This window comes from Theropithecus gelada, chromosome X, assembly GCF_003255815.1.
Source record: "Theropithecus gelada isolate Dixy chromosome X, Tgel_1.0, whole genome shotgun sequence".
Classification (NCBI taxonomy): Eukaryota; Metazoa; Chordata; class Mammalia; order Primates; family Cercopithecidae; genus Theropithecus; species Theropithecus gelada.
The window spans coordinates 136,183,966-136,206,830 of NC_037689.1; the positions used below are offsets into that span (position 1 = coordinate 136,183,966).

The 22,865-nt window shown below is 35.4% G+C and overlaps 1 protein-coding gene across 7 annotated transcripts in view; it reads right to left on the reverse strand.

Annotated features, from left to right (window-relative positions):
* Positions 1-22,865, reverse strand: part of FGF13 (fibroblast growth factor 13) — a 577,259-nt gene that overhangs the window by 51,283 nt on the left and 503,111 nt on the right. For all 7 annotated transcript variants that reach the window (XM_025373334.1, XM_025373329.1, XM_025373333.1 and 4 more), the window contains one exon: positions 17,440-17,543. In XM_025373334.1, coding sequence (XP_025229119.1) covers positions 17,440-17,543 — 104 coding nt within the window. The remainder of the gene's footprint in view (positions 1-17,439; positions 17,544-22,865) is intronic.

A 22,865-nucleotide genomic window follows, 5' to 3' on the forward strand; every position in this document is an offset into this window, starting at 1 on the left:
CTTGGACTTTATATTTAATTCAACAGTTCAAAATAGCAATCCAAATACAGCAGCTTTTCTCAATCACTTGACAAGTGCACATAGTGTGATGTAAGATAATGCAGGCAATAGGGCTTTAAAAGTATGAATTGCCACACTTAAAAGTATGTATTTTGATATTACTATTACACTGAGCTGTCTCTATAATCCTACTCTTAGAATCCTAGAAGCAATTTAAATGGAAACTATTTTTATAGCAAAGTTTATCTGGCATGTTACAAACTAAATTCCTTCAGATGAGATCCTCCTATATAAAGTGAGAACATTTATTATTTTTTTTATCAAGGGTCCCTATGAACTTTTGACCCTCAATGTATTCTGATGTAGTAGCACCGCATGTGGCTTCCTGAAACAGTAATTTTCTCAATATACTAAATGAAATGCTGGTTTGTGATGAGACGGTAATAGGTTGGGTGACCACAATAACAGCAAATAAAGGTTCAATAAAATCTTATAAAATAGAAAAATTCTTTACTATGGCTGTACTTAGATAAACCTCCTATGAATAATATTATTGCGTTTCAACATCTTGCTGCTAACTTTTAAGAAAAAAGGTTAATCTTATGTTCTAAGGGAAAAAAATACTATTTATGCAAAACTGATACTGGTTGGCATCAATTTTTCCCTAATGCTCCAACAAACATTTGAGAATGCTGTTTAGCCACTTGGTTCGGTGAACCTATATTCTTATTTATAATGTATGAAATAGTCATTGATTCATTAAGAAATTAAATGTTGGCAACATTCTGTAAAAGAGAGTGTTATTGTGCTTATAAAAGTGAAATGGGAACATGATGAAGAACTTGTGAAATAATTAACTAATGTGCCAGAAATGAAAAATTTGTTGGTAATACATTCCAGGATTTTTCATAATGTGCCCAATTTTCATTTTTCTTGACTTGCAAATACTATATGAAGTTTGAGATCTGTCAGGTTCAGGGGTCTGAGACATATAAAAAGCAAGATTTAACTATTAATATATGTTATTTATTCAATAAATCAGTAGGATAATATTTCACACTCTTACAACACATTTCATATAGAGATCTTAATATACTTACGCCTCTATGCAAATGACATTGATGTCGTGGTAGAATTTCTTGTATTACTCAATTTTAGGTTTGATAAAATCTATACAATGTCAGCTAAGAAAATTATATCATATGAAACGAGTGACTCAAACAAACTGTGTAAATGACACCTATACTTGATGATTAGTTATACTTAGAAAAAGCCCAGAATGTGTATATATAAAGCCTCTTAAAGGTTGACTTAGTATTCAATTAAGTATAATAATATTTCAGGAAATAATAATAAAACAATTAAGCACGGGTGGTTAAAGCAATGTAAGAATCCAAAACAAAATAATGATCTATCTTCCTTCAGCATGCTTTTAGGTCAGCATTTAGCTAGTACAATAACCTACCACATTCAACATACACAAAAATAAACCCAAAACGTATTAAAGATCTAAATGTAAGTCCTGAAACTGTGAAACTAATAAAAGAAAACATTCAGAAAATGCTACAGGACATTGGTCTTGGCAAAGATTTTTTGGGTAAAACCTTAAAAGCACAGAAAATAAAATTTAAAAAATAGACAATACCTGAAGCTAAAAAGTTCCTGCACAGCAGGGAAACAATCAACAGAGTGAAGAGACAACCTACAGATGGGAGAAAATATTTGCATACTGTCCACCTAACAAGGGATTAATAAGCAGCATATATAATGAACACAACTCAATAGCAAAAATAAATAAATAAATGAATATATCCAATTATAAAATGGGCAAAGGACCTGAATAGACATTTCTCAAAAGAAGACATACAACTTTTCAACAGACACATGAAAAATATGCTCAACATCACTAATCATCAGGAAAATGCAAATCAAAATGAGATATCATCTCACCTCTGTTAAAATGGCTAATATAAAACAGACAAAAAATAACAGATGTTGGGTGCGGATGTGAAGAAAGGAGAATTCTTGTACACTGTTGGGAATGTAAATTAGTACAGCTATTATGGAAGACAGTATGGAGGTTCCTCAAAATACTAAAAATAAAACTACCATATGATCCAGCAACCCCACTACTAGGTATACATCCAAAAGAAAGGAAATCAGCATATCAAAGAGATATCTGCATTCTCATGTTTACTGCAGTACTATTCACAAGAGCTATGATATGGAATCAACCTAAGTGTCCATCAACAAATGAACGAATAAAGAAAATGTGGTACATATAAACAATGCAATATTATTCAGCCATAAAAAAAGAATAAAATCATGTCATTTGCAGCCACATGGATGGAACGGGAGGTCATTATGTTAAGTGAAATAAGCCAGACACAGGAAGACAAATCCTGCGTGTTCTCAATTGCATATGGGAACTAAAAAAATTGGATTTTTTTTTTTTTTTTTTTTTTTTGAGACGGAGTCTTGCTCTGTCGCCCAGGCTGGAGTGCAGTGAGTGGTGCGATGTTGGCTCACTGCAACCTCCACCTTCCAGGTTCAAGCAATTCTCATGCCTCAGCCTCCAGAGTAGCTGGGATTACAGGCGCATGCCACCATGCCCAGCTAATTTTTTGTATTTTTTTTTTTTTAGTAGAGATGGGGTTTCAACATGTTAGCCAGGATGGTCTCGATCTCCAGACCTTGTGATCTGCCCACCTGGGCCTCCCAAAGTGCTGGGATTACAGGTGTCAGCCACCATGCCTGGCCCCAAAAATTGGATCTTAATGGAGGTAGAGAGTAAAATGATGGTTACGAGAGTCTGGGAAAAGTAGGTGGGAGGGGGAATGCAGAAAAGTTGGTTAATGGGTACAAAAATACAGTTAGATAAAAGGAATACATTCTAGTATTCGATAGTACAGTAGGGAGATTATAGTTTACAAAAATTTATTGTATCTTTCAAAATAGCTAGAAGATCTGAAACATTCCCAACACAAAGAATTGAGAAATGTTTGAAGGGATAGATGTCTCAGTTACCCTGATTTGATAATTACACGTTGTATACATGTATTAAAATATAACGCATACCCCCCAACTATGTACAATTATTATATATCAGTAAAAAAACTTAAAAAAAACCCTACTCCAGTAACAATCAAATCTCATCATGGTTCCAATTTTTAAACTTAGGCAGTTCACAATAATTCTGACAAGAAGGATGAGTGTTTCCACTTCAAAATGGAAAACTGACCATATAAAAAGCAGATTGCTGAAATGCTTCCATATTTACCATAAAAAATACTTTTTTCAAATATCCTAATAGAAAAATGCTAAATGAACAAGAGGAGAATCCGACTTTTGGGAATGGAATCAAATCATTTAAAGCCTATTTGCATAGCTATGCATGTGAATATTAGCACAGATGGAGAGAAAATCAATGACAAGCGTCTTTGAAGATATCTGTCATCATATCATTTTCACTACTAAATAACTGAATTTACTCCTTTTTACACTGTATTTTTTATTACAGAGGTGATACAGAGATTACTGGGCATCTGGACCAGGAGTTCTCATACTGTTGAACCCTGAGGGCAGAGGTTAGTCAGAATTTCAGAGAATACTAAAAATCTTGCGTGAGAAACTGCCTTTCATTTTCATTTTGATTCCCTGAAACTCCCAAGAATGGTGTCCTGACTGCCAGAAAGAAAGGTAGCTAGGTCTGAAATAAATCTAATTCAGAATTGTTTTACATTTCTGGAATTCTTGTTTCTTTACTATTATTATCTCTCATTTATCTGCCAGCATCTTTTGAATGTCTTGATTTTACATAATTACAAAGCAACACTACTATCCAGGCGGTTTGTTGCAAACAAACCTTGGGTCTACACCAATACTCACGCCCCAAGTGGCAGAGCCCTTGCCTCTGACAGCAAGGACCATCAGTGGTTCCTGCAAACTGATAAGCATCACTAGAATGTGTTATAGACACTGAAAAACAAATGAACCAAACCAAACCAAACACCTCTTTTGATGCTGAAACTCCTAGTCTCACCAAGGCTTCTGAGGTTCAAGATAGCTGCCGCTGAGCAGACGAGGCAAAAGGCTGAGTTATAGAGAAGAAAAGTCTGACCTCAAAATCTGAAGCGAAAGCATACCTCAAGTAAGTAGGATATTGGGAAATAGAAAATGAAATAAAATGCTGCTCTGTTTGCCCTCCATGTGGACATTTAAGGCCAAGGTCCACAGCAAAGAAAATAACTCAGCAAAACCACCCATCACGATTCTACTGACCCCCTATTTTCAAGTTTAATTATTTGTTTGAATAGTCTCATGCCTTGATCAGGGATGGCATTTAAAGTATCTGTTGAGTGTATTTTCTTACGTGAAATTTAATAATTGTTTGACTGAAATACCCTTGTGATGTACGTGAGCTTTGATTTTTTGACAGCCCTACTGAAAGCAGAACTTTTTTGTTCAAGCAAACAATTATTTTTGGGACTAGAGGAGTACAGAGAAACATAATGAGCTGGCCAGGTCGCTTCCCTTACTGGTAAAGATTTGAGGAACATAAATGTAATGAAGAGCTTTAATAAATGTGTTTTGTTTCCACTTATTGCTTCTAGTGTTAACCACTCATCTAACTACAGGGAAGGGGTAAATGAGTAACGGGGATCTCAAAGAAGGAGGAGATAGGAGGGTCAAAACTTTGCTCTGTTTCCTCGTCACTCGTGAAAGTCAATAGGAGAAAATGATAACTCTTTTTTTTTTAAGAGAAATAAGCACTTTCCGTTCCTCAAAATACCAGGTGTTAATATATATTGCATGTTATAGATTCAGGAAATTATACCTCTCGCTATGGGTCAGCATTGTTTCTCTTTGCTATGCCTACTATTGGAACTTGAAGTTATAGAAAAATGGAGGGAAATATATCCCTGTGTCATTGGCCAAACATGTGAGGTGGACTCTGATACATCTAAAAGCTTTGGTTGGTTCAATCTACTGTAATCCACTTGTGCTGGGTAAGTGGGAGCCTTTTTTTTTCTGAGTCACACATATATAAAAACTTTAAAGCATTTTATCCTACATCATTTCCTGATATGATTGAAAAGCATTTTCCAGTGTATTCAATTTTACCTCCTCATGGCATATAAGCATGATCTTAGTGTGATCTGCTAAAGTCTGTGGTGCCAAGCAACCAATATATATTGTTTGATATAACTGGTAAATTTCCATAATGATGCACTCTCACCCACCCCCATCCCAAGGCATTCAAATTGTTTCCCTCTATGGAATCTTCTTACAGTGAGTTCTGGGCTAAAAATAGCATTGCCAAGCTGCAGAAGTCAGGATGAAACAGTTTATGCTGATCCTGTAGTAGATCAACTATTAACAATTACAGATCTGAATCTGGGATGAATCTCCTTATGTATACTATAAATCCCAGACATTGACAGTATGGATGGATCAACATGATCATGGTTTGGGGTGCCTAGTAGCTTATGGATATTCAACAGGTATATGCTAATCAATTGGTTGGCAAAGCTTCTGGACCATTTTATGCTTTGACTTCTCTGGGAGATCAGATGTGCGACTGGGCTCTCTGAGACTCGAAGAGCAATGAAGAGAGTTTTCAGGGAATTTCTACTTCAAAGGTTATGATACAATATGAAAGCTCTCAGCTTCAGGTCTCCCGTAGGCTCTATCTTCCTCAGTGAAAATAGCACTGCAAAGAGGCTCTTTCGTTAACACGTTTATTACAGTGAATCATTGTTATGACATGGGAAGGAACCAGGGAATACTTTAAATATTTTTAAGACGTCTTTAAGCAGATCAACAAACAAGCACTCTAAAGAGGACTTTTGTTATAGCCTTGCTGATTTTGTGGCCAGGATATAGCAATAGATTTGTTGAACACAGGTTTTTGGTTATAGTATTTACTATACACAATGAAGTTTTACCTGTTCAGATTTCATTTCTGAAAGCTATGACTTTCATTTCCTGGTGTCTCACTGACAATTATGAAAGTATGATGGAATGATTCACATCCTCTTTCTATCAGACATTTTTCACCCTTCGTATTATTACAGTCTAAGTTATAATACTTTGGGGTTATTTACATATGACTCTTCCAAATCCTTACAGGACATTTTTTCTTGGGTAACAATGAACATCATACCTAATTTTAATTACTTTTGTTATATGATATGCCAGAATTCCTATACACATCTGAGGCCTTTTTAAAAGGAGGTGTTATATATCATGGCTGCTGGCTATGTGAAAAATCCATCCAAGAAATCAATTGAGGCTTTCACAGTACTTCTATTTCCAGAACTGTCAAAAGTAGTTAGCATCAGGTTATCTGAAGAATAACTTAATCATAATGTTAGCATAGATGTGTTATCTATTCACACATTCAGCCTGGACAAAATACATTAAATGTATTATTCAGGGGCTTGCCAGGTATTAACCTTGGTTACAGCTATTACAATGATCAGAAAATGCTTTCATTTAAAATTTCCCTATTCAGAAGTCACAATTCCCTTTAAGTGGTGTAATCATTGAAACCAGTGCTGTAGCTTCCAATTTTTTTTTCTTGTGTCTCAGTAATTCACTTTCTTATGTAATTTTAAAACGTTACCACTTCAGAGGACCCACAAAAGTTTACAATTGGTCTCTGCAACTTATTCGAAATATTCAATAGGCCTGACAGAAATAATATAATCAGTCTTTATGTTTTATTATACACATCCCTATTAATTATTTCAATAAATATGTGTTGAAAGCTTACTTTTGCTAGGCTGCTCTATGACTAATTCGGAAGTAGAGAGAAAACAAATCAGTTACTAATTAACGAGCATAGGATTTTGTAGGCAAACTATTTCAATGCACAAGGTTCATGGGAAAAATGTTTTGCTGAGCTGTTTTGTTTTTTTTTTTTTATGTTGTGGATTAACATTATAAAAACAAGGAAATAGAGACTAAAAACAATGTCTTCACCAAGACATGAGAATCATTGGGTAATCACATAAAATAAAGCTAAAAAGTCGTATTTGCTGTCTTTCATAAAGCTATTTAGCATTACCAAATATGTTGCTAGAGCAATCTCCAAATGTTCAGTGTAGGTTATGTATTTAAAACTTAGAATTATTTTAGGAATTCCAAAATAACTAGTGCCGTTATAGCAACAGAGCAATGAATATAACATTACATTTTTCCATTTGTCTTTCTTATATGTGCGTGTGCATGTGTGCGTGTGTGTGTGTGTGTGTGTAAATCCCCTTACATCTGGCTTTACTTGCTAAAATTCCTCTTAGTCATTCTTGCCAATTATTTTATTGTTTAGCTTCAAGAGTCTGGCTTTTTCCCACAAATATGAATTTAGCTTCAGAGTTAAAACCATGAAACACTCTGTTAAATATGTGCTCCATGACCTCTAATTTGTATTATTTTTTTCAACTTGGCTTCTAAAACAGAATACAGAGCCAGTCACATTCCATTTAGCTACAACCAATATTGTCTCCCTGATTTCTCAGAAAGTACCATCCTCAGTCATTCTTATATCTAAAACACTAGACCATCACCCTGAATACTTTACCCATTTTTTGATATTTTTTTAGAGTCCGTAGAGAGAAAATAGTTGACTTTGAAGGTACAAGCAACCAGATTTATGCAATTTCATATACAAATAATGCCAAGCTAGATTTTCTTTCATATTTTAGTGAAACTTACATTAACTGCAAAGAATAATAAACGTGAAACAATCTGCGATGTAGGAAATGTTTTCTGGCCTTGAAAATTATGCTGATTTACTTGTGTTTGGAAGAAAAATCTAAGATGAATATTGCTACTTCTGTGTATTTTTCACTGCAATAAATTTAAAGATTTTCATTTTAATAACACCAAATCAATAGCTGGACACCTCTTTAAAACATAAGAGCTAGCAGACCCATTTAGTAATAAACAAAGTTTGCTTATTTTTCCCTGCTTTTTTCCTGTAAAAATTTAACTTTCTGTATTTTCCATTTCTAATGATAGCATTCAGAAATATGTGTGTTTGTATAATTACCCATACAAACCATTAGTGTGAACTGAAAACATTCATCAGAAATGTTTAATCCCATAAAATTAAACGATTCATCAAAAAAGTTTATCAAATGTATACTACACACCAAAATTAGGAACCTAAGTTTTGATAGTAAACACTTTTCCAATTTTATATTAAATAAACCAAATTCAACAATTTGTTAATTAACTGACATATATCAATAAGCAAAAGTTTTAATCAGAAGTTAGAATACCTTTGTGCCTATGCTTTTTGATTTTTTTATTTTATAATGATCATTTTCTTCAATATTGGATGTGATACTGCTTGTGTTTATTTTAAATCAATTTCCTTCCATAATTGAGTCCATATCACTTCCCTAAAGAGTCTTCATTATTAAACAAAGCTCTCCATTTAATTCTATTAGATTTTTAAGCCTCTAAAAAGTAACACCAGAATTGAAATTAGATGTACCTGCTGATATACCATCTGATATAATTCAAACATTTTACGTGCTACAAATATTTGCTAGAAGTACATTCATCACTGTAAATTGATCAATGAGTTCATCTAAAGTTTGACATCCTTTCTGTATTAGAATAAGAGTTAAAGATGCAAAGCCATACCATTGAAAATTAGGTCTTCAACTGTCACACATTAAAATCATAGGAAGTAAACAAATCAGCAAAAGCGTAAGCCTGCAGTTGACAGGTAAACATACTGAACATCTGAGGCATCTTAACATGAACCAACCCCCTACTCATGGTGTCAAATTAAAACATGTATCAGAATCGATGTTATTGCACCTAAACAATGCAAACAACCCTTCCGTTAATTGTATTTAAGCCCAGTGACTAGAATGCTGATTCCAGAAACTGCTGCCAGATCATATTTTTTATGACATTTTTTTTTTTTTTGAAAAAAATGTTAATCTTTTCTTTTCTTTTCATTTTTTGAGATGGAGTCTCCCTCTGTCGCCCAGGCTGGAGTGCAGTGGCGCGATCTTGGCTCACTGCACCCTCCGTCTCCCGGGTTCATGCCATTCTCCTGCCTCAGACTCCCGAGTAGCTGGGACTCCAGGCGCCTGCCACCAAGCCCGGCTAATTTTTTTTTTAAAGTAGACCCGGCATTTCACCGTGTTAGCCAGGATGGTCTCGATCTCCTGACCTGGTGATCCACTCGCTTTGGCCTCCCAAAGTGCTGGGATTACAGGCGTGAGCCATCACGCCTGGCCATGTTATTTTTTTCTACCTCAGTTTAGTTATCAGTAAACTTATATGACATATCTGGGAATCACTGGTCATTTGTCAATTTATAGACTAATTATTTTACTTTTCTAAAGAGGTTTGGGATTGCCGAAAACATAATATTAAAAACTGGGCTCTTAGGAGCAGGATATTTACATGGTCTCAAAGTGTCTCCCAGTGGATTATTTACTAGTTGAAACACACACACATACACACACACACAAATACCCAGAAAACCAAGCATTATAGAGGGGGAAATCAGTTAGCACCTTGATTTTATCATCAAAATTAACGTCCAACGAGGGGCAAGTGGATATTGCCTACCTCCAGATGTGATACCTAAGAAGGACTTACCATCACCTATGCAGTACTCTGGCTAAAATGCTTAATCTCAATTGAATTAAGAAAAACCATCAAGCAAACCCAAAATTGTGAATGCTTATTTTAAAATTAGAAAGTGGACTCTTGTCTTCAAAAATTCTAATGTCATAAAAAGATATGCCAATGCTGTAACTGACCCTAGACTGGATTCTCTACTGAAGGAAAACATGAACATATTTTTCACTTAAAAAATTGGAATATGGACAGTCGACTAGATAGAATATTGTATTAATGTTACATTTACTGCAGTTCATTACTGTCAGTATATAAGAGAACATCCCTATTCTTAGGAAATAGGTGTAAAGTGCCGGGGTAGAACATACTCTCAAATGGCTCAGAAAACTGTGTGTGTATGGGAAAGAAAGAACAAATGATAAAGCAAATGAAGCAAAATGAATTGGAGGATAGGATATATGGAGTCATTTGTACTAGTGTTATTCTTGCGAGCTTTCTCTAAGTTTGAAGTTATTTCCGAAAAAAAAGTTTTAAGCAAAGGAACTAAAATCGGACTATAAGTATGTATTATCTTTCCCTTTTGATGACAATAAAGTCAGTCATTAAATATGTATTCAGAAAACAACAGCATGCATTAATCAAGGCACTGGGGATACGGTAGTGAATAAGAAAAACACAATATATGCTGTCAACATGTTAAATTCTAGTTGGAGAAGATGCAAAATAAACACAGAAAATAATAATTTTAAATAGTGATAATGCCTTGAAGAAGATAAATGTGGATAATACAGACAGTGAATGTACTGCTTTAGTTAAGGTGGTCAGAGATGACCTTTCTAAAGAATGTCACTCCAGTTGAGACGTGAACAAAGAAGGAAGCAGCTATGCAGGTATTTGGGGAAACAACCCAAATGTCCATCAACTGACAATGAATAAACCAATGTAGGAACATACAATGGAATATTACTCAGCCATCATATGGAATGAAGTACTGATACATGCTACAACGTGTAGGAGTCTTTTAAACTTTACGCTAAGTGAAAGAAGACAGTCATAAAAGGCCATATATTGTATTCCTTTTGTATGAAGTGTTCCAAATAGGCAAATCCGTAGAGAGACAAAGTAAACTAATGTTTGCCTGAGACTGGGGAAAGGGATAAGGTGCGTCTATTAATTGGTATAATTTCTTCATTTAGCGTGATGAAAATATTCTAGAATTACACAGTGGTGATGGTTGGACAGCCTTGTGAAATATACTAAAAACTGAATTGTACACACTTTAAATGGATGATTTTAACATATGTGAACTATATCTCATTCAAGCTGTTTTAAAAAAGGAGGAGGTAATAGATAATGGAAAAGTGGTCAATAGCCTGGAATATGAAAAGGTCCAAGAGTATGGCCATGAGATTGATCAGGCTGAGAAATAGAAAAATATCCTTACAGTTAAAAAAGGTCACAGAACTTGAGACCAGTTTTGTTGGACGGGTCATCTTCAGGGATTCTGAAGTTACCAAGAATGTTAACATATGACTGACAAACTCAATGTTAGTGTCTTTGAGAACAAGGAAAATGACAAAACACTTACTAATTGAATTATCTAAATGCTGCATCTTGGGCTGCCATCTCAGGCTTTTCCCTGTTCACCAGCAAAAGCATTCTAAGAATATTTTTGCATGTATTCATACATCACACACCTCAGTAATCAAATGCATCTCTCTAAATGTAACGTGTTTAGAGGCATAGTCAAATGAAGAATTTTTCCATTTAATATTTATATTTCTCATATTTAGTTTGTTTAAAGCGGTAATTCTTAACTGATTTTACAATGGCCAAAAATTTGCAGTATGTGTTAAAAAATTATAACATTTTAAAACCCAAGCTAAATGCATTAAATATAATCTAAATATTAACTTAGGCATAGAACATTCTTAAAGGAAAGCAAATCTAAGTTGTCAAAGAATAAAACAAGTGAAGCTAAGGTGTCACAACTGCTAAGGGGCTGGTATTGTTTTATTTGTCACTATTTCTGATAGTGATTCCTTCAAAGGAGATTGCATTATGAGATGCCGTGAGTGAAATGTAAGAACAACTCTATGTAATGAGAGAAGAAACGGTAAATTTAAGGCATGTGAAAATAATCCAGTAGAGAAGAAAAATATGTCCCCTTAGCTCAGATTGCAGTCTGACTGAGCCGTTGGGATTAGTAACACAAGCTGTCTCATTCCCATGGCATCAAGCTGACTCTCAGAAAGAGGACTGCTTTCTGGTCTTGCATCTATTTTGCTGTGGTAGTCCCAGGACTACAAAACATGACAGTAAAATCACTCCCACAAGTTTTCCCTGGAAATTCATGAATGAAAAAGGCTTGTCAAAGGATTTCTACTTGTCTATACATTTTGTCTGCCCCAACCTCAACCCAAGCAATACCGTGTATTGTGAAAAAGGAAAACTAAATTTTTTTGAAAGGTAAGTAATTATGTGGGTAGAACTGCTGCTAATGAGTTCTAGAACATTCCAAAATAAAAAAAAAATAATGTTTTTGGCTTAACTTTGAGTTTTTGCTATCCTGTTTCTAATATCTGTTATTTCTTATTAAAGTAGACATAGAATGGGAATTTTTTTATATTTAAGACACTGGACTTTCTATAGTTAATGAATATTTATTTCAAGCAGTTTTAAAACATTTATTACAAACAGCTTTATGCTATTAAATATTCATACTGTGAAATTTTGAGGAACTCTCAAAAGCCTGTGTACAACTCCTTATTATTTCTAAAGAAAACCAAAGGTAAGAACAAAATTCTCTCTGCACAATAAATAACAACTTCCTTGCAGTCCCAGAAAGACTCAGCATACATCACGGACAAAAGTAAATATGTTATGAAATAATGGCTAATTATGATTCTCTGTGCCACAGATGGTTTTGCACTGCCACTTGAGCCTACATCAAGTCTGTCCCCCATGGCAACAAGAAAAAAAAGAGGGGGGGAAGGGAGAGTGCAGTGCAAGAATTCCGAGATTAATCATGGAAAATAAATTGCTATCTCTGTAACAATAACAATGTGGAGGTGTTGTTTCTTTATTTAATGGCCAAAAGGGAGAAAAAAATTGGTAAAAACTGTAAAGTTGAATTCACCCCCCCCCAAAAAAATTGAGGGATATAGAAGTAGAAATGCAAAAGAAGGTAGAATAAAGAAAAAGAGACAAAATAAGAAAGCTCTTCCAGGGGTCAGCATTTTCTATCATCTCAAGAAATGTTCCTTCAAAAATGTAAAAGCAATTTGCTTGCAAAAACAGAAAAACATTGGTATCAGGAATTTGGAACAAATGATTAAGTGCATATAAACTCATGGTTTCTGACTTCAGTGGTGGGTCCTCAATGCCTCAGTGCTATTCAACAATCATTTTTCTTAAGCTCAGATCAGTGGTTTTCATAAGCATTAGCTGGGAACTTTCGAAAATATTCATGCATAGATCCCACTCTTGGATATTCTGATAGAATTGGTCCAAGTGTAACACAAAGAATGGAATTTTTTAAAGGTCCCCAGGTAATTCTGATGGGTACCTATGACTGAGAATCATTATCTAATTACAATCTAGGGGTCAGCAAACTTTCTGGGAGGTAAAGGGACAAGTTATTTGGTAAATAATTTAGGCTCTGTGGGCCATAAGGGCTCTGTTGCAACTATTCAACTCTGCTGTTGCAGTGCAAAAGCAGCCATAGACAATAAGTAAATGAATGGGTGTGGCTGCGTTCCAATAAAACTTTATTTTCATAAACAGGTAGTGGGCTGGATGTGACCCACGGCCTTAGCTAACCTACTCTTGTTTATTAAACTGTTTCCACTCCCTTTGCCCAAAACAGTTGTTCCCACCCCTGTTTACCTACGGTTACCCCCACACCTTTGACTTTCAGTAGGTGACCTCTTATTCTACTTTAATGGAAAAATGCAGATCATCTGATAGAAAATTCTTCTACTTCCTTGTCTATCACTTGCAGACTCAGTAAACCTATGTCTGCATCTGTCTTCATCTCTTTGTCTCCTATCATAGATTCCGTGTCCCTTCTTTTCAAGATGAATGTAATTCTTTCACTTATACTTAATTCCATCACCCTTCCATCTCTTCTGCAGCTCCACTCCATAAAGAATACCGTTTCTTATGTCTTTAATCACTCCCTTTCTATGTGTTCCTTTCCTTTACTTAACAAATATGTTCAAGTGACATCCTTAACCAAAGAACCCTTAGTCTTCCTCAACCCTGTATTCTGCCCTAAATATACACCCAACCCTTCCCTTCCCTTAGAAATTCCATACCTGTTGCCTCTACTTCCTCTCATCCCATTTACTCCTCAAGCCACTAGAATCTGGCTTCTGTTCCCAACATTCCACTGAAACTGCTTTTGTTAAGATCACCCACAACATATGAAACATTTCACATTCCTGACTCTTCTTAAAACTCTTTCCCCATTTAGTTTTTGCAATACCATTATACCTGCCATAATTAGTTATTCTTCCTCTGCTGGTCACTTCCATGCTGTTATTTTCTAATACTATTTGACAAGCTCTCTCCTCTTCTTATGCTACATATTCTCATAATTATTTCCACGGCATCGACTGCTACCTACATGTGATAACTCCCGAGTTCTATTTCTAGTTCAGGTCTCTTTCTCAAGTGCTAGGTTCATATTTTCAAATATCCCTTGAAAGCTATACTCAGGTATCTTCCTCAGATCTGCTTTTTCCTCCCTTTATTTCCACTTGGTTAATAGCTTCACCATCAGCCCAAATGCCAGAGGCAAAATTCCCCCTCTCCCTCATGACCCCTGATAATCCACTGAGCACTTCTGTGAAGACTTTTTTTAAAATTCTCTACCTGAAGACACCTCATTCTCATCTATGCAGTGAATGGCGACCATACATGTTTAACCACGTATGGTGGTTCTGCTTTCCTTCCAAATCCAATCAGCCACCAAATCCTGATGATTCTACCTCTGAAATATCTCAGTAATCCATCTCCTTTTAGCCATTCCCACTGCAATTGCTTTTTAGGCAGACTGTAGTCATCCTTCACCAATTTTTTTTTAACTTCCCCACATCAGCAGCCCCTTACCTCCTTTGCTTACTTTCGCTTTCTCTTTATGTCATTGTCCTTCTCTTTGCTAAGAGACACTTTGCAAAATTGCATGTAGCATTTCTGTAGTAGAAGTGCCATGGTTTTATGCAAGGGAAGAGTGATCCTTCCTCTTTGGTTGCTGTCTCTTCTTGATGAAACATGGTATTTCATTAAGCTTTTGATCTCAGCCATATAAGTTGCTGAAGTTATTAGGAGAGAACTCCATCCTAAATAGTCTGGGCACCACACTTTAAATAAGATGATAACAAAATGAAGTGCCCACTGAGGATGGTGATCAACTTGGTGAATGGATTCCCAGCCACAATGGATAAGGAGTAATTGGAAGAACTGGAAAATTAATTCTAAAGAGGATTCTGATTTATTTTCTGGAGCAGACTAATTTGGATATTCTTTCCATATATGAACTCCAGGATCATCAATCAGGCATATTTCCTCCTTAACAAAAACATAGTTCCTTTTCTCTAATAGAAACACTTACTTAAGGCTTCTTTTTTCTTCATAGGAAATACATACAAGGTGTGCCACATTTGGGTATATATTGGCCCACCCATGATGGAAAGGAAGTTCACCAATCTATAGTCCTCATTTCCCTGGGAAGCCTTTCTTAGAAATGAGCTCACATTGACATTTATCAGTTTGCTGGAATAATGATTAATTTGAATGGTAGGCTACACATTTTCAATATTGGTTCCTTAAGTGTAATGTTGAATGCCCTAATTTTCTTGAGTGGGGGCACCTGACATAAAACCCAAGTTAAATAATTTTCCACATTCTTACTTAAATATTATTTCCAAAGTACGTTCTTCAATTGTGATGTTGCAAAATTTATATTTAGTCAGCTTTTCTCATCAGGGCACCATAATGGTGATTACAACCCACTGAAATTCTGGATGATTTATCAGTAATTACTTCATATGATATCTGGCATGTGCTTTCTCAAACGTATGCCCAGTATATTCTGTTTCCTTATCATGCCTTCACAATATTTTCAGAAAGCATCTATTTTATTAAAAAACCTACCTTTGTATCTGGTCCTGTTGAGAGAGTCTGTTGATCTAAAGGAAATTACTTAAAATTAAATTATCTTACCTTAGTACACAAATCTAAAATAAAATCCCCTTTCCTATCTTTTATAGTAGCACTCTAGTAATAAAGTGACATATTTCATGAACTTTGCCATTAAATCACATTTTTCATTTAGTAAAAGGAGCAAACCCCCCATATTTATTAGGCAATCAGACTGCTGAAATTGCCTGATAGGAATACTGATAGTGACGAGGGTTTGAGTTATACGCTGATAATTATCTTTTTTTCATAATCTTTTATCATAATATGAAACAAACTACCTGATTTACCAAATAAACAGGCCCTCTGTGGCCTTACTCTTCTCCCACCTCTTTCCCATCTTGGCCTCTGCAAAACAGGGTTATGATATGGTTTCCACCATATCTACCAAGAGTCTTCCTGTACACCTGGCTTTGAAAGAAATTCAGGAAACAAGCGAGCAAGAGTGGTTAAAGGTAGTGTTTCACTTGAAGTTTAAGGAACAGATTTCTATAGTCATACTAACAACCTTCGTCAAGACTTGCTAGTAAGAAGTTCGACAAGCAATTTTCTCCATTTTAAACATTCTTTTCCTTTATTAAAATACATGAATTCAAAACAAAGATTTAAAAGTATTCATATATTACGCTGGGCATGGTGGCACACGCCTGTAATCCCATCAACCTGGGAGGCTGTGGCAGGTGGATCATTTGAGACCAGGAGTTTGAGATCAGCCTGGCCAACATGGCGAAACTCTTGTTTCTGGTAAAAATATGGAGTGTCACCACTGCACTCCAGCCTGGGCCACAGAGCAAGACTCTATCTCAATAATAATAAATAAATAAATAAATAAATAAATAAATAAAGTTAAATTAAAAATTCATATATCAAATAGTTTCCTATAATCTGAAACTAGATCTGCCAATAAGAATAAAATCTTAACCCTAATACTGTATCAGTTTGCTTATATCTAAATGTCAAAATTTTTTTAAAGTTTTATTTGGCCCCATGTTCCATACTGAATTTTAGTCTACATTCTTTATACATTCATGTGAGAAAAAGTTCCATTTTTCATTTTGTTCACTCCGAAGTTACAAGAAAAAGACAAGCAGGAACTTACAGGTAAGGAAAGGTTAAATAGTGCTTGTATTTAAAGCAGAAGCAATCAGGAATCCTATTCTAATCAAACTGAAGAAAAGAAATAGGACTCTAGAAACCCTTCAAGAACTGGTTTTCATTTCCTCGAGTTGATCTGAGGGAGAGACCTCATTATGTTTTTTTAGGCGTAAACCTGGATAAACATATGTTCAACTGAGTTATGGAAATGACTTTCTTTCCCACAGCTGCAAAGCACGGCAGCGAGACAGACCATTATATGCTACATAAAACGACCCAAATGACACTGTATTAAAAAATGTTCAGTGAATCTTTGATTATATACTAAAATGCTTGCTTCAAATAATAGATTGGTAATAGATATATTTTTCACAGAAAGTTAATCTGTCCTTTCAATGAAATATTTCCATCAACATTCTTCTCCTCATCACAGAAATCTGTAATGATAACACATACAAAGCACATTTTCTTTCATATCGGATGAAAACTAGAATAGTCAAAACATGCACACAGTCAAAGGCTTACCGAGGTGTACAAGTATCCCTCACTGTTCATTGCCAAGTACAGCTTGGTTTGAACTCCTTGGATAGCCACCACTCGCAGACCCACAGGGATGAGGTTAAACAGAGCTGAAATTAAAAAAGAACATGAAAACAATGTTACAATTCGGAATTTCAGAACTTTGCAATATTTCCAGCAGGACTGTCTGGTCCTCCAAAAGGAGTGTGTAGTTGGTGAGGGTACGCATATATGCCTGTTTATGTATACATACATACACATACACATACACACCCCCACAAACACACCCACACACACCCTGAGGCAGACAGATAGGGTCTCATTCCACCTCGTAGTGTATTTAATTTCATGGTTGTAGCCGGATAACTGGAGCTGTAACTACATATTATTTAGTAGCCTGGAGAAAATGGAAGGCTTTGGTCACTATTTCATGGTTTTTACAGTGTTGGAGGTGGGGGAATCTTGATGCTTCTGGAAAGATACAGTCCCAAGAATTGTTCTGTACATTAAATAGTGTCATTATCAACCAATTAAGGTTTTAAACTGCTCCCCAAGATAACTGCTGAAATTCTCACAGTCATATTTAAAATCTACCTGCTGGGGAGAGAGTCATTAGACTTTCAGAAGAGTCCAATGCCCTCATCTAAATTATCTGTGTTATTCCGTATAGAAGAACCCCACAATAAATCCAGGTCTTGTAAAAAGAAAAAGTCATTTTGTAGTCCTATGTTTCCAGAGTAGTATTTCCGTTTTTTATTTGTATTTTTTAATTTTTGAGATGGAGTTTCGCTCTTGTTTCCCAGGCTGGAGTGCAATGGCATGATCTCGGCTCACTGCAACCTCCACTTCCTGGGTTCAAGGCTTTCTCCTGCCTTAGCCTCCTGAGTGGCTGGAATTACAGGCATGTGCCACCATGCCCGGCTAATTTTGTATTTTTAGTAGAGATGGGGTTTCTCCATGTTGGTCAGGCTGGTCTCGAACTCCTAACCTCAGGTGATCTGCCTGCCTCGGCCTCCCGAAGTGCTGGGATTATAGGCGTAAGCCACCACGCCTGGCTTCAGAGTAGTATTTCTTAAAGGACCAATATTTTCCAAGATTAGAATTGAGAGGGCTCCTAGCTTTTAGTCTCCAAGAACAAAAGACATAGGAATAAAAATAATGAACTTAAAAGAAGTTTATTTTATTATTTTATTATTATTTTAGCAAAATAGTTGCACGTGGGCAGCCAGTTGGTGCCAGTGAGGACTTCATTTCTCCATTTGAAGATCTGACTGCGTGAAACTTACACCCAGGCTTTCCTCACAACCACACACCACTCACTGGAGACAACTAGTGGGTGTCCTCCCACTACCAGCTGTCTACTCCCTCCCACACTGTGAATAAAAATAAAACAGTACATTTTTAAAACGTAGTGCTTGCCACACACATCTTTTGAAAATAGCCTGTGCACCTTTCTCTCAGGAGTCGTAGACCAATGTTGATGATTTTGCCTTGTTTTGTAAGTTTATTGAGGATGATAAATCAGTCTGTTATGGTTTCTGTGAACAAGAATGTAAAGGAATCACCCTGTCGGTAAGAGTAGTTTTTCTGGGATCACTTATCTCTGTGCATATATATTCTGCTGCAGTAGGTGGGGTAATACGGATGAGAAATACTAATGAAGAACTAAATATTCCTTGGTGAGCCTACAATGTATCGTTCCTTTAAAACCAGGGTGTTACCAAAGAGGAGCTAGGACATATTGTACAGTTCAAAAGACAAGTGTTCCTACCACATGCCACTGATGGCACTTCATTCAATACTCATCAAATTAAAAGCTGTGCCCTTCTGTTATGTGAGGTAAAGGAATGTAATTGCACAGATTGCAAGCCAAGATCTCATGCTATATTTGACAATGCAATACACAGGCAAGAAGTCTGACATCTCTGAGCATGTCATGTGTTTGTCATATCCCTTTCTGTTGAGGATGTCTTGTTCACAGCAGGTGTTCAACACCCATTTGTGGATTGATAGCAATCTGTATGGTGAAAATATGATACTATGTTTTTGAAAAGTAAGAGATCACAATCCCATTTATATAAAAGTTCATACTTGAAAAATTCTGAGATCTGAAAAACTAAACCAAAACTTCCAATATGGGGTTGGTTTAAAAGCCATATCACTACATACCACTTGACAACTATAATATCAGTATATGTTTGACACCTAGTTTAGTCATAGTAATAAATGACAGAGAATGATAAATTAAATTCAGAATTATTTATAGAACTTCATTTTTTAAAATAATATTCTGAACTTTCTTAGTGCTCTTAATGTGGCTTATAACAAGCACAAGAAAGAAACAGAGAGAGATTAAAAAAAACTGATTTGATTTTCACCATGTTCTCCAATCACTCTGACTCAGGTTTTAATGAGCAATGAAATGTCTAAATTTCAAACATCAGACAACAGAAGGAGGTAGAGAAGAAAAAACCATTAGCAATCCATTCCTGTGATTATTTAATCTTGAATAATGGTATTAACTATATAGCGGAACTATGTACTTTTCACTATACACTTTAAATTTCCATGAAGTCTGATTAAAAAACAAAAAACATGACCACAAAATAAAAACTTGATGAGAGTAGCAAATCTAGAGATTGACTGATCATACTACCACGATCTTTTCATTTCTTTAAACATTCAAGATAGATCATAAACTGGGTTGGTTTAAAATATGTCTAAAGGGACAATCTGCCCAGATAAAAACGCAAAGAAATTATATCGGGGTGAGCTTAAACCAAATAAATATCTTCCTATGTGCTTTTGTTTCTCTATATCTGGTATCTTTCCTCATGGATTTAAGATATTATTTTGATCAGGATAAAAATATTATAAATACGAGAAAAAAGTTGACTTCATTTATATATTTAAAACACATTCATTAAATACCTAAAATCTCTTCTTCCATCTCAGCGAAAGTTTTGAAGAAGCGTTTAAAACATAAATGTGCTTGTGTTTCTTGTTTGTTCTATCTGCATAAAAACAAACACCTTCTATTTGAAGGGCCACTTCATCAGAGCCATGCACCTAGTTGTCACCCAGTGTTTGCTGAAGGCAACACTGGAGCCTTGCTTCTTCATCAGTTGGCCAAGGTCAATTTCTCAAAAGAGAATAATTAATAAAAGTATATATTAAGGTAGGTTGGAAAGGCAACATGTTGAACTGATAACGCTTCTGCAAGTTTGAAGAGAAAGGGAAAACTACTCTTTTAAAACGTCCTTCCTTGCACCCAGGGCGGATATAATAAAACTACTGCCATGGGATGTCTATCATCTTTTCCTTTTCAAGGGAAAATACATAATTTATAATGGCTGATTTCCTCATGATGAGATTTTATTGAACTGACATTTATCATTATAATAAATCTACATAAGGTAAGGTTAAATGCATAATATCAAACATATGTTTTCAGAAATGGATATATCTGTATAAATGTGAACTGATTTATCATGACATTCCTTACCATGTCTGAATAAAAATAATGCAATTCAATCAAATTAAACTAAATGAGAAAATATGCTGAAAATAATGAAGGTTAATAAAAAGAAGAGTAAGATAAATATAAACATAGTATCATGAATACATATTAAGGAAATATCACATACATGAGTGATAGTTGAAAAAAACAACATGTATTCTCGTTATGCACATGTAAAATAATTAAACAATTAATACCAATAAAATGGCTTGGTTTTAAGGAAAAAAAGAATAAATTTGGATGGCTGGTCTTCATGATATATCAGTTTAATCATTAAACCTTCTTGTTTCATGATGACTTATGCCCCACAATATCCTCAATGGCAAAGCTAAGCTAACTCACTAGCTTCTGGCTACTCTTAACATCAGGAGCAGATCCAAGCTCTACCGACTTGCTATTTCTATTGAGATACTTTCCATTTGTATGCATCATGTTATGACGATACTTACCTTTAGTTGACTTACCTCTCTATTTTAATCTGCCTAAATACAGAGTCCTGTTATCGGGCTACGTTCTTTAATGGTCTTTCAATATCATTAGTAGTACACAGAAATGCCATGCATATCAGTCAGTTATAAGACAACCAAAGGCAGAAGCTATGTATATGTAGGAACCGAAGAGTAAAACCTACTGTATGATTTAAAGCTCCACAGTAAGAAATGGAGCCTTGATATATGTGTGTGTGGTGTGTGTGTGTGTATCTCCTAAAATGATTACTTAGAGTGTGATCTTGATGAATTTGGTATATTGCCGTTAATAGGACACAGCACATGAATTGTCTATTTTTTTTTTTTTTAATTTCCTTTCAGGAAACACATGTGAATACCAGCCCCAAAGTATTTCTTCTCTGATTTGTACCCAGAGATGTTAAAAGGGGGAAAGAAACTTGACTGGATAGGCTCACTGGCAGCTAATCATGAACTTCCCCTCAATAATGCTCAACAGACCCATTTTTCTGAGGCACTGTGGAAAGCAGGGCAGCTTACCTCCCCTAATTCCTTCCCCAAACATCAATTCGCACAATAACTTATGGGAATGTTTTCTTGCAGATCATCACCACGCACTAGCGTCTGTTATTTGATTACAGTAAAGCCCTCTAGTTACACTTGCCTAATAGTTTCAAATAGAAGAGTATGCATAAAAGAACAACTAGGATTCACTATAAAACTTTAATATCACAACAGTGACTTTTGCAAAACAGTGAAGAACCATTTAATAAGAGGTTTTTTCCCATCCTCCATACCAACAAAGCTTTCTTCAATGGTAATTAAAAGTGACTTCCTCTTGAGGTTATAGATTGGCCATCCCCCCGAAGCATTCCTAAAAGGTGGGAAACTCTTTACAGTTATTGAGGCCCTCGTCAATGGCATTGCTGTATCCATACAGCTCTTAAAAAGCTGCAGAGTATACTGCTTAGCATTCAGACCTACTTTCCTTGGCTATTTTCTCAGCCGACAATGGGATTATTACTGGGAAATTATCAAAGGGTTTGAGAGAAATTCAGTAGTTGGAGAAAACAAAAAAAAAATTGTGAGAACTAAGTGTTTTAGCCTTGTGAAATAGTTAATACGTCTCCAGAAATCTGTATATTGCAAGAAAACATCAATTATCATTGAAGAGAAGCCTGTGCTATTTGTGCTTATATTTTTATTACTCCAAATAAATAAAACATGTAATTAAAGGTTATGTAACATCTTGGAATCACCTTCCTTCAATAATTAGAAATAAAACCCAATTATTTTTTATGTGTTTCTATTTTAGGCCCACCATTATAGTCTCCAATTTGGTCTTAAACCATGGTTAAAAAGAAAGAACTAAAAGAAATCCCTTTACCCACCTGTGGAGGTATCTCAATGTTTAAATTCCACTAGTCTCAGAGTTATCAGGGTGTGTGTGGAGCAGGGAGCAGAAG